General features: G+C 43.8%; 1 protein-coding gene across 1 annotated transcript in view; it reads right to left on the bottom strand.

Moving 5' to 3' along the window:
- Nucleotides 1-12777, bottom strand: part of dscaml1 (Down syndrome cell adhesion molecule like 1) — a 786587-nt gene that overhangs the window by 201440 nt on the left and 572370 nt on the right. Inside the window, exon 17 of the mRNA XM_063038255.1 lies at nucleotides 3985-4225. Coding sequence (XP_062894325.1) covers nucleotides 3985-4225 — 241 coding nt within the window. The remainder of the gene's footprint in view (nucleotides 1-3984; nucleotides 4226-12777) is intronic.

Genomic DNA, 12777 nt, shown 5'->3' with positions numbered 1-12777 from the left:
TGGCAGAGCAGACTCAATGGGCTGAATGGCCTAATTCTGCTCCTATATTTGATGGTTTTCTGTCTAAATGAATGGTCAATTTGACAGAGATGATCCAATATTTGCATACTTATACTCACAGAAGGAGAGAGACCAGTTTGGCCCCACAAGTCTATGCCACCTCAGAGACCAGAGTGTTTTGCAGTATGGGAACAGGCCCTTTGGTCCACTTCGTCCATGCTGATTAAGTTGTCTACCTGAACTCATCTTATTTCTCCATATTTGGCCCAAATCCCTCTAAACCAGGGGTTTTTGCAGACCTAGGCGACTTCTTCCAGTTCATCCATGAAACAGCTTGTTCTTCTTCTCTTATGTCTTCCCTATATTTTCAAGGTTATGTCAGAGTTCATGATCTACAGCTTAAACTATAGTTCTTTGCACGTGGGCGGGGTGAGGTGGGGGGGCTTGGACCGACTGTGTGGCCTAACGCTTCGACATTTCCAGCAAGAGCCTGGAAGACATGCAGTCTTGGGGCCGGGAGGTTCAGAAGTCAGGGAAGTGGTGTTGTGGATGACCCAGTTCCTCGCCAATTTCGCTGACTGAAGTGTCGTCTGAGACTGAAATATCGAGACTGGAACACGGAGACAGCAGGCCGTGTGTTTGCTAATCGTCAGCTGCTGCCAGAATAAAGCCCTGTACTCAATATCAATATCTCTCTCTTTCTTCTCTCTCCCACTCCTGAGAGCCTGTCGGTCCTCAAGTCAGGGGGCTTGAAGAGGCGACGTGGAAGATTGTAGCATCAGAACAGCGAGCTGCTAGTCTCCTGCTCTCATTGTTGCAGGAGCAATCTCTCTCTCCCTCGCTGGAGAGAGAGAGCCTGTCTGAGATACTGAAATGCTGGGTTATGGACTGTAGTTTTGATGGACTCTGGATAAGGTCTCCTTGGCGGGCTTTTGCTATTCCTTGCATGGTGGGGGGGGGGGCGGAGGGGACACTGCTTCTGTCGGCGTGAGTGGGGGTGAAGGGTGGTTCATTGCTTTTGCTGCTGTTTGTGCGAAGGGAAGGGAGGGAGCTTCGGGGTTCAATGTTTCTATCACTCATTCTATGGGGTTTCTTGTTTCATGGATGTCTATGAATTTCAGGTTGTATACAGTATACATTCTCTAATATTAAATGAGCCTTTGAGCCTTTCCTCTCCTATACATGTAATCTCACTTTCCCACTCGTTTTCTTTGTAACCCATCCTCCCATCATTCCCATCAACCCCTCCCAGACTCCACTTACAAACCAGGGGCTGTCTACAATAATTTCCCAATCTGCACGTCTTTGGGACATGGGAGCATATTAGGCTGGAACCCCAGTGCTCCAGCCTGAGTTCAATCCTGACCGTGGGTGCTGCCTAAGTGATGTTTGCACATTCTCCTGTATTGCACGGGTTTCATCCAGGTGTGGGTTGGTAGGTTAATTGGTCACTGTAAAATCCCCCATTGGTGATATGCAGGATATGGAAGGGAGGGGAATGTGGAGAGATTAACATATGTTGGGGTAGAATTAGCATGAAGGGGTGCTTGATGGTTGGTACAAACTTGATAGGACAAGGATGGCTTCACAAATCTGTGAAACCAGAGCACCCAGGAGAAACTCAGTCACAGGGAGAATGTGCAAACTCTAAAGAGACAGCACTTGAGTCCGGATTTGAAGCCTGCTTCTCTGGTGCTGTGAGGCAGTGACTTTCCTCACTGTACCACTGTGTCACCAGTGTTTGGCACCTCTCAATGAGCTTGGAAAGTATGAGTATCAGCAACCAGACAAACTATATATTTGCCAATGACACAACTGTTGTTGGCAAAATCTCAGATGGTGATGAGGAGGCATATGGGAGTGAGATAGATCAGTTGATTGAGTCGTGTCACAACAACAACCTCACACTCAACATCAGTGAGGCCAAGGAATTGATTGTGAATTTCAGGAAGGGGAAATTGAGGGAACACACACCAGTCCTCATCAAGGGATCAGCAGTGGAAATGGTGAGCTGTTTAGAAACACAGAAACATAGAAAATAGGTGCAGGAGTAGGCCATTCGGCCCTTCAAGCCTGCACCGCCATTCAGTACGATCATGGCTGATCATCCAACTCAGAACCCTGCACCAGCCTTCCCTCCATACCCCCTGATCCCTTTAGCCAGAAGGGCCTTATCAAACTCCCTCTTAAATATAGCCAATGAACTGGCCTCAACTGTTTCCTGTGGCAGAGAATCCCACAGATTCACCACTCTCTAAGGTGGTGAAAAGACTAAGGAGCTGGTGGTAGACCTGAGGAGAGCTAAGGTACCGGTGATCCCTGTTTCCATCCAGGGGGTCAGTGTGGACATGGTGGAGGATTACAAATACCTGGGGATACGAATTGACAATAAACTGGACTGGTCAAAGAACACTGAGGCTATCTACAAGAAGGGTCAGAGCCGTCTCTATTTCCTGAGGAGACTGAGGTCCTTTAACATCTGCCGGACGATGCTGAGGATGTTCTACGAGTCTGTGGTGGCCAGTGCTATCATGTTTGCTGTTGTGTGCTGGGGCAGCAGGCTGAGGGTAGCAGACACCAACAGAATCAACAAACTCATTCGTAAGGCCAGTGATGTTGTGGGGATGGAACTGGACTCTCTGACGGTGGTGTCTGAAAAGAGGATGCTGTCCAAGTTGCATGCCATCTTGGACAATGTCTTCCATCCACTACATAATGGACTGGTTGGGCACAGGAGTACATTCAGCCAGAGACTCATTCCACCGAGATGCAACACTGAGCGTCATAGGAAGTCATTCCTGCCTGTGGCCATCAAACTTTACAACTCCTCCCTTGGAGGGTCAGACACCCTGAGCCAATAGGCTGGTCCTGGACTTATTTCCTGGCATAATTTCCATATTACTATTTAATTATTTATGGTGCAACTGTAACGAAAACTAATTTCCCTCGGGATCAATAAAGAATGACTATGACTCTGACTATGACTATATGTGAAGAAGTTTTTCCTCATCTCGGTCCTAAAAGGCTTCCCCTTTATCCTTAAACTGTGACCCCTCATTCTGGACTTCCCCAACATCGGGAACAATCTTCCTGCATCTAGCCTGTCCAATCCCTTTAGAATTTTATACGTTTCAATAAGATCCCCCCTCAATCTTCTAAATTCCAGCGAGTATAAGCCTAGTCGATCCAGTCCTTCATCATATGAAAGTCCTGCCATCCCAGGAATCAATCTGGTGAACCTTCTTTGTACTCCCTCTATGGCAAGAATGTCTTTCCTCAGATTAGGGGACCAAAACTGCACACAATACTCCAGGTGTGGTCTCACCAAGGCCTTGTACAACTGCAGTAGTACCTCCCTACTCCTGTACTCGAATCCTCTTGCTATGAATGCCAGCATACCATTCGCCTTTTTCACCACCTGCTGTACCTGCATGCCCACTTTCAATGACTGGTGTACAATGACACCCAGGTCTCGTTGCACCTCCCCTTTTCCTAATCGGCCACCATTCAGATAATAATCTGTTTTCCTGTTTTTGCCACCAAAGTGGATAACCTCACATTTATCCACATTAATTTTAAGTTCCTTGATGTCAACATCTCTGAAAATCTATCCTGGGCCCAAGATATTGATGCAATTATGAACAGGGCACATCAGTAGCTATATTTCATAAGGAGTTTGAGGAGATTTGGTATGTCACCAAACAATCCAGCAAATCTCAACAGATATACTATGTAGAGCAGTCTAACTGGTTGCATTTGTCAGATTTCTGAATGATCCATGGACCCATGAACACAGCCTCACTGTTTTGCTCTCTTTTTGCATTACATATGTATTATTTTATATTTTTGTTGTAACTTATTGTAATTTTATTGTATTTTACCATACTGCTGTTGTGAAACAACAAATTTCCTAACAAACTATGTGTCAGTGATAATAAACCTGATTCTGATTCAGACAAAGAACATTATGTTGGATTGACCTACCATCCTCAAGCGTTGTAGCATTGATTTCAGAAGAACTCGGTCCGGTGCCAGCTCGGTTAAATGCCTGCACGACAACGCCATACTGGGCAAACTTCTTCAGGTTGTCCAGTGTGTATACCTCGCTGTCTCCTGTTGCCTTCATCTCCACAATACTGTACTGCCCATTGCTGCCAGGGCCATTTTCCCGGTAGCCGATCTGGTAGCCCCGGATCACCCCATTCTGGAGTTCCTTCCTGGGTGCCTGAAGATTGAAACACAAAGCTCTTGGTTATTCAGTGCTGTCCCAGATCTCAATTTCTGTTTCAAAGTTCAAAGTTCAAAGTAATATTATAGAACCACAGAGCAATACGACACAGAAACAGGCCCTTCAGCCCAACCAAGATGTCCATCTAAGTTGTCCCATTCGTCTGTGTTTGGCCCATTTACATCTAATATTTTACTCTCTATGTGTCTATCCAAGTGGCTTCTAAATGTTTTTTTTTCGTACTTGCCTCCACCACTCTTAGCATCTCAGCTCTTCACAAATCATACTGTGGGAATTGGAGGAAAATATAGTCATTCAGAAGCCCACTGAGCTGCTGTAGGCAGAAGGACAATGTTATTATCAAATTATGTACATGTTACCTTGAGATTCATTTTCTTGAAGGCATTTACAGGAAAATCATCAAATACAATAAAATTTATGAAAAATGATGTGTAAGCAAAGACCTAGGAACAATTAAATCAACAAGAAGTCAAAATAAGCAAACAAACCAAAATACTGAAAACATGAATTGTAAATAGTTCTTGAAAATGAGTCTGTAGATAGACATATGGATGATAGAAAAATGTAAGGCTATGTAGCAGGGAAGGGTTAGGTTGATCTTAGAGTAGGTTTTAAGGTTGGCACAATATCACAGGTCCAAAGGGCCTGAACTGTGCTGTAATGTTCTATGTTGTATTGTAGACCAGTTCTGTGCAGTAGTGAGTGAAGTTATCAATGGTGGTTCAAGAGCTGGATGGTTGAAGGCTAATAACTGTTCCTGAACTTGGTGTGTGGGTCCTAAGGCTTCTGTGCCTTCTGCCCAATGATAATAGCAAAAAGAGGGCCTGTCCTGAACAGTGGGGGTTGATTTTGTGGTTAGCCAGCACAGGCTGCTCCCAGACTCCTGGACCAGAAAAAACTTGCCTTCCCCCAAGTGACTCCAAGTGGTCGCTGATTACATTCAGATCAATGATTTTTAGATATTAGGTGCATCAAGAAATTTGAGGTTAGTTGTGGAAAGTCTTGCTGGGGTAAAGATCAGCTATGACCTTATGGAATCTTATTGATGCTATTCAACCAGGTTTTATTGATCATATCGGGCAAAAGGTACACAAGCCTGGATTTTCACATGACTATGTTCCAGAGCAGCTACTTCTCTTCAACCATTCGGTTCTCGAACCAACTGGCAAAAACCTAATCACTACAGTTTAGCAACACTGTGACCACTTTGATTATTTTCCACTAAAATGAGCTTTGTTTATTTTTAATTTTTTCTTTAAAAATGTTATAATTCATGTTTAATTTGATTTTTTTTGTGAATATGGCTTATTGGATGCTATGTCCCCTGTGATGCTGCTGGAAATATGCTTTTCATTGCACTTGCGCATATGACAATAAACTTGACTTTGAATGCGAGCAGGCGCAAGGAGTTGAATGGCCTAGATAAACTTCTATGTCCTAAGTTCTTTTGTGTTTATGTTTTATCTTCAGAGACGTCTCTTGGGGAGTAGACTGTAGGTCAAGATTCTGGAAAGTCCCTCGCCAACAGCATTGTGGGATTTCATTCAGTGTAGTGGCTTGAGAATGCTCAATAGCTCCTACTCAAGGACAATTAGAGAGAAAATAAGATTAGATACATTAGCTTTAAATACACTCAATGACTTGGCTTCCACAGCCATCTGTGACAATGAATTCCACTGGCTAAAGTATGAAGGGATCAGACATCTAGGGGTCAGTTAACCAGAAACATTATGATTTATCTGTGTTCTCTGGATTGATCATTAGAGTATTATGGTGATTGTGGATGGGTGGGGGGGAGGGTTTACATGGGGGTCTATGGCTGTATAGGCTGCTTATATGAAACACCTCTTTACAAGGGGTCTCTTATTGCCTGCTTAGATAATGCCTTAGAGTTGAATCTTCGGCCCAAGATGCCCATCCAAGCTTCTTTCATCTGCTTGGCTGATGATCTTGCAAATTGATGTTCCTGGCTGGTCTCAGCGCCGGTTTCATATTCTGGCTCTCCACTCTCTCACCAGATGCTGTCTATGTTGTTCTGTAGCATGTAGCCACTACAACAGGCCGCTTAGCCACTCAGCCAACTGAGAGCAAGCAGGAGGGAGCACTGCTCCCTCCCCCCCCGACGGACAAAGAGAGTAGGATCACACCTCAGAACCTGACATGTTCTACAGCTACCCTGAGGCCCTCACAGCATCCTCACTGGGTCATTGTAGTGGGAAATTGTGCAGGAACCAATGGAATTAGAGGCCAGCCCTTGTCCCTCCAATTGCTGAAAACATCAGGATAAAGGAATCACGATGGAATACTTTGTGTTCATCACTATTAAATTCTTCTCAGCATCCAGGGCCAGCTGGGCATTCAGAGAGCGGAAACCCTCCCCATGCAAGAAATGATGCGAGTTGCTAATCAGAGGGTTTCTGGCAGCTGACAAGTGGCTGTGCTCATGGGAGGCCAGCATTGTTGGCAAATCCTGGTGCCTCAGGAGACACTGACATCAAGTAAGACCTTCCCTTCGTGAGTCAAGTCCCGTTGAGTTCTCTGGTGTCTTGGCAAACTAAGAAGACCATAAGACATAGGAGCAGAATTAGGCCATTCAGCCCACCGAGTCTGCTCCACCATTCCATCATGGCTGATTCTGGATCCCACTCAACCCCATACACCTGCCTTCTTGTCATATCCTTTGATGCCCTGACTGATCAGGAAACTATCAACTTCCGCCTTAAATATACACATGGATTTGGCCTCCAGCGCAGTTTGCAGCAAAGATTTATTACCCTCTGGCTAAAAATAATTCCTCCTTATCTCTGTTCTAAAAGATCGCCCCTCAATTTTGAGACTGTGCCCTCTAGTTCTGGATGCCCTCACCATAGGATACATCCTTTCCACATCCACCTATCTAGTCCTTTCAACTTTCAGTAGGTTTCAATGAGATCCCCCACATTCTTCTAAATTGGCCCAAAGCTGCCAAATGCTTTTCACATGTTAACCCTTCATTCCCAGAATCATCCTTGTGAACTTCCTCTGAGCTTTCTTCAGAAATGTGGTGTGGCTCCACCATCACTGCCTAGAATGATCCAGTGGCCGAGAGATCTCCAGAGTGGGAATGAGGGTGAGCTGGCAGGAAGACACTCATCTCAGAGGTGGGAGGCATAAATAACAAGAGGGTCGATTGTTGGAGTCTTCTTTTCAGGGTAGAAAGTACAGAGGTATGTATAAAATATTGGGGGGTATGGATGGAGTGAGCATGCACAGTCTTTCTTCCAAGGGTTGGGCAATCAACCGATTAGAGGACATAGGTTAAGGGTGAAAGGGAAGAGGTTTAATTGGAACCTGAGGGACAATTTTTTTCCACTCACAGGGTGCTGCATATTTGGAATGAGCTGTCAGCAGGTTTAGGCGGGTACAATCACAACATATAGAAGGTATTTGGATAGATACATGGATAGGAAGGGTATGGAGCAAAGGTTCCCAACCTGAGGTTGATGAACCCCTTGCTTAATAGTATTGGTCCATGACATAAAATAGGTTAGGAACCCTGGTTTTGAGGGATATGGGCCAATTGTGGGCAAATGGGCCAAGCTTAGACGGGAATCTTTGTCAACATGGATCAGTTGGGCTGAAGGGACTGTGTCTGTGCTATAATATTCTATGTCTCTAGATGTCAAATGCCAGAGGGCATACAGTAGCTTTAAGGTGAGAGGGGATACGTTTCAAGGTGATTTATCTGGCATATTTTATTTACACAGAGATTGATAGGTATCCAGAACATGCTGCCAGTGGAAGTGAAGGAAGCAGATATGAAAGAGTTATTTACACAGGCACAAGATCAGGCAGGAAATGGAAGGATAGGGATCATGTAAAGGCAGAGGGGTTAGTATAATTTGGCAGCAGACTTGCTCAGCCCAAATATGGTGGGCCGAAGGACCTGTTTTTGTGCTGGACTGTTTATGCTCTGTGACCTATGTCAGTGATGGCAGATGTTGACAATCGGAACTTCCCAATGGCTTGTTCATCAGATTGTTTCACGAAGGATGTGTGCAAGATGAGCTTTTCACTGTACCTTGGTAAGTATGCCAATAATAAATTAATTCCAGTTCCAATTACTGGGAATAGGCTCTTCCCAAATCTAAGCCTCCTGCCCCGAGGTTGCTGACCCTCCCTGAGGTGCTGGCCGCTGGCTAATGTGGTGGGGCAGCAGCTCCAAAAACCCACATTCCATCTGTCTGTGTAGAGTTTGCACATTCTCCCTGTGGTCTCCAGTCTCCTCCTTTGCACTTGGTCCCGGAGGAACATTGTTTCGTTGAGCTGTATACATGTGTACGGCTGAATGACAATAAACATGAACTTCTACATCCCAAAGAAGTGCGGGTTGGTAGGTGAGGTGACTGTGTAGGTGAGAGTTAGAATTGGGAGGAGTTGATGGGAATGTGGGGAGAATACAGGTCCTCCCTGGGTTACAACGGGGTTATAGAACATAGAAATATATTGCACATTACAGGCCCTTGGGCCCACAATGTTGTGCCAAACAAGCAACCTACTCCAGAAACTGCCTAGTATTTCCCTAGTGCATAGCCCTCTATTTTCCTAAGCTCCATGTACCTATTTAAGAGGCTCTTAAAAGACCCTATTGTATCAGCTTCCACCATCACCGCCAGCAGCCCATTCCACACACCCACCACTCTCTGTGTGGAAAAACTTACACCTGACAACCCCTTGGTACCTATTTCCAAGCACCTTAAAACTATGCCCCCTCGTGTTAGCCATTTCAGCCCTGGAAAAAAACCCTCTGACTAGCCACATGATCAATGCCCCTCATCATCTTATACACCGCGATCAGGTCACCTCTCATCCTTCGTCGCCCCAAGGAGAAAAGGCCAAGTTCGCTCAACCGATTCTCATAATTTACGCCCTCCAATCCAGGCAACATCCTTTTAAATCTCCTCGGCACTCTCTCTATAGTGTCCACACCCTTTTTGTAGTGAGGTGACCAGAACTGAAAACAGTTCTCCAAGTGGGGTCTGACCAAGGTCTTATATAGCTGTAACATTACCTGACGGCTCTTGAACTCAGTCCCATGGTTGATGAATGCCAACACACCATACACCTTCTTAAGAACAATGCTTCCTTACTTTTTGAAGGAGCCTTGCATGGGGAACCTTATCAAATGTCTTACTGAAATCCATATACATTACATCCACTGCTGTACCTTCATCAATAGTTTTGGGGTTCCATTGAATTGTTTGAATTCAATCAATGTCTGAGTCTCCAGGAAAAGAGAATCTAGTGATTTACCTCCCTCTGAGTGAAGGGATTTTCTTTGTTTCAGTTTAAAATGACCTACCCTTAATTTCAATCTGTGACCTTCAGTGTCCAACTCCAGAGAAAGAGGAAACATCTTCGCTGCACTCCCTCTGTCCATCCCTCTGGTGATTTTATACATTTATATAAGGTCATATCTTATCTTCCTTGGAGTTTGGAGAATAGAGCTGTCACCTGCTCACTCTCACCTCCTATGACAAATTCAATATCCCAGGAACCAGTCTGGAGAATCTTTCTGTACTCTCTCTGTTACAAATATATCCTTTGTTAAGTACAGAGACCAAAATTGAAAATGACTGAATTCACCAGGACCGTAACTAATTGTAGTAAGATATTTTTACTCTGTACCCAAATCTTAAGAGTCACAGAGTGATAGAGCATGGGAACAGGCCCTTTGACATTGAGTCCGCACTGACCATCACACACACAGTTACAGGAACCGTACATAGTAATTCCATTTTATTCTTCCCACATGTTGATCAGTTGTCCCCAGATTCTACTACTCAAATGCACACTAATGGGATTTACAGTGGCCAACAAAATAACCAACCTGCATATCTTTGGGATATGGAAGAAACCAGAGAACACAGACGAAACCCACCCAGCCAAAGAAAATTTTGAAACTCCACACCGATAGAGCCTGAGGTTGGGACTGAACCCGGGTCTGCGTGTCAACTAGCTCTACTACTGTGCTGTCCTTCTTTTCGTGACAAAGCAAACTTATCTTTTGCCTTCCTGATTATTATTTGCTGAACTTTGAAGTGAGCTTTTGATGACTTGTGTACAAAGACAGCACTTTTTTTAAAATGTCATTTTTTCTGAGTCTGTCGTCATACTCTGTATTTCTCTGCTGTGCGCGTCTGCGTGTGTGAGTGTGAATGTGTGTGAGCGCACGCGCATGCACGCGCGCACGTGTGGAAGAGACAAACAAAATATTATGCTTATCAAGATCTTGTTCAAAAAACCAGACGGAAAATTTGTGAAGACCAAGAATCAAGAGGGACTTTTGTTATATGTAACAAATTCAGAAGTCAATCTAATTGATAATAATATTTTGCTTCAGGGTATTGAAAAGCCTACACCTACAGGCAACAGTTTTGGATATAAATTCCTTTGTCCCTGTTCATAATGTCACAGTGTTGTTACCGTTGCTTGCCACCTTACCTTCCTGGGTCATGGCAGTGCCACAGTTGGGGTCAAGAGGGATCTGTGTGACACTCATTTGAATAGTTTCTGAAATAAGTTGAACAGAGCGTTTTCTTTTTCCCTATCAAATTAAATCAGATAGAAAACCTCCTCACGGCCTCGGATAGTCCATCAGAATATAGTATATGTACACAATTCCCAAGTTAAGATGTTTCTTGGAAGATCCATAGCCTAATAAGGAAGTTCTATGCTCCCTGTGTCTATTGAAATCCCATTAACTGTATTTATTTTAGTTCTACTTTAAATTAACTGGTGCATATTATCCAGCAGGCAATCTCAAATAGATACTGTTCACCATTTCCCTATTGATTTTTTTCTACTTATATAATCAAAACCTTACTTAAACATGCTTTGCGTTAATTATACAGAGTTGTAAGCATTGCTTTTTATTGGTTCATTCCTTCTTTGAACCTCCATTTGCTTCTTCATTGCTGCTTCTTTCTTCAGCTGCTTGATGTTTTTTTCTTCTTTCTCTCACTCCCCAGTGTTAAAATATCCCATGTGTGACCTTGGACCTGACTCACTTAAGTCAAGGAAGTCCTGGTTTTGAGCCCATCTTTGTGAATCACAACTTCACAAAGTTCTCTTGTTGTGGCCTATCTAGTGATAGATACTGGAGGTGCAATAAGCTGCAGATGCTGGAATCTGGAGCAACAAATTCACTGCTGGAGGAACCAGATGAAAGATCCCAACCCAAAACGCTGACTATCTATTTCCCTCCACAGGTGCTGCCTGACCTATTGAGTTCCTCCAGCAGCTTGTTTTTCTTTACTGGTAACAGATACTGTTTTATCATGACCATCCTGCTCCAATACCACACGCCTCAATCACTCCTTCTCAGCGATACTCAGCAATATAGCAGTTAAAAAAGGGCAGCACGGTAGCATAGCAATTTGCGTAACGCCTTACAGCTCCAGTGATCACTGATCGGGTTCAATGCCTGACGCTGTTTGTAAAGGAGTTTGTACATTCTCTCCATGACAAAATGGGCTTCCTCTGGGTGTACTGGTTTCTTCCCACATTCTAAAAAAAATGTTCGAGTTACGACGAGTAAATTGTTGGCATATTATTGGCACTAGAAACATAGTGACATTTGTGAGCTGCCCTCAGCGTATCCTCAGACTGTGCTGGTCGTGAAGCAAACAAAGCATTTCACTATATATTTCAATGTTTCAATGTACAAGTGACAAATAAAGCCAATCTTTATTTAATATTAAATATAAATTTGGAAAGGGAGATATAGTTAATGTTTTAGGTCAGAGGCCCTTCATCAGTGATCTCTGAGAATGGATCCTGGAAATGAAACGTTAACTCTGTTCTTCTATCTCCACAGGTGCTGCCTGACTTGCTGAGTGCTTGCAATGGTTTTGTTTTTATTTCAGATTTCCAGTGTTTTAAAATTATAATCTAAATGTTGTGGCCTTTAACAATGCAAAACATCTTAAGATGACTCCAAGAATAACATTATTGAGAGCATTCTTGAAACTGTGTGATAAAGCTGTCAAAGGTTAGGTTAGGCTGGGAATAGTCTATTCCTATTGGAATCCTATTGTGTACAAATAGGCTGCCACTCTCCCTGCATTACAACAACTTCACTTCAAAGCTTCTTCAGTTGTGTAAACCAAACTGGAACGTTCTGAAAGAGATGAGAGAAGTGCAGTGGGAATGGATCATACCCTAGCTGGAAGGTGCAGGAAACTGAAAGGGAACAAAATCAATTTGTAACAGCCCAGTCTTGAGTTGAAGGTGACCTTAAGTAATTCCCCTGGTGCTTTCTCAGCTTGGACACAACTGCTAAGTGTGTGCCCAGATTGGGCTATGAAGACCAATCTTTGCTGAGTGCTGTATGACATGTCTCAAATTCTATGGAATTCTGTTTCTGTGGAACACACAGAATCACACCAGAGGGGAAAAAAAATGAGACTGGAAAGCATAGGAAATTGAGGAAGGACTTCTCCCGCCATAGACACTGTTCGTTTAGATACAATGTATGGAAATGAGCA

This window comes from Mobula hypostoma, chromosome X2 (genome assembly GCF_963921235.1).
Source record: "Mobula hypostoma chromosome X2, sMobHyp1.1, whole genome shotgun sequence".
In the NCBI taxonomy this organism is placed as follows: domain Eukaryota; kingdom Metazoa; phylum Chordata; class Chondrichthyes; order Myliobatiformes; family Myliobatidae; genus Mobula; species Mobula hypostoma.
Note: the sequence above shows the minus strand (reverse complement) of the source record. Positions and strands in the feature narration are given on the sequence as shown.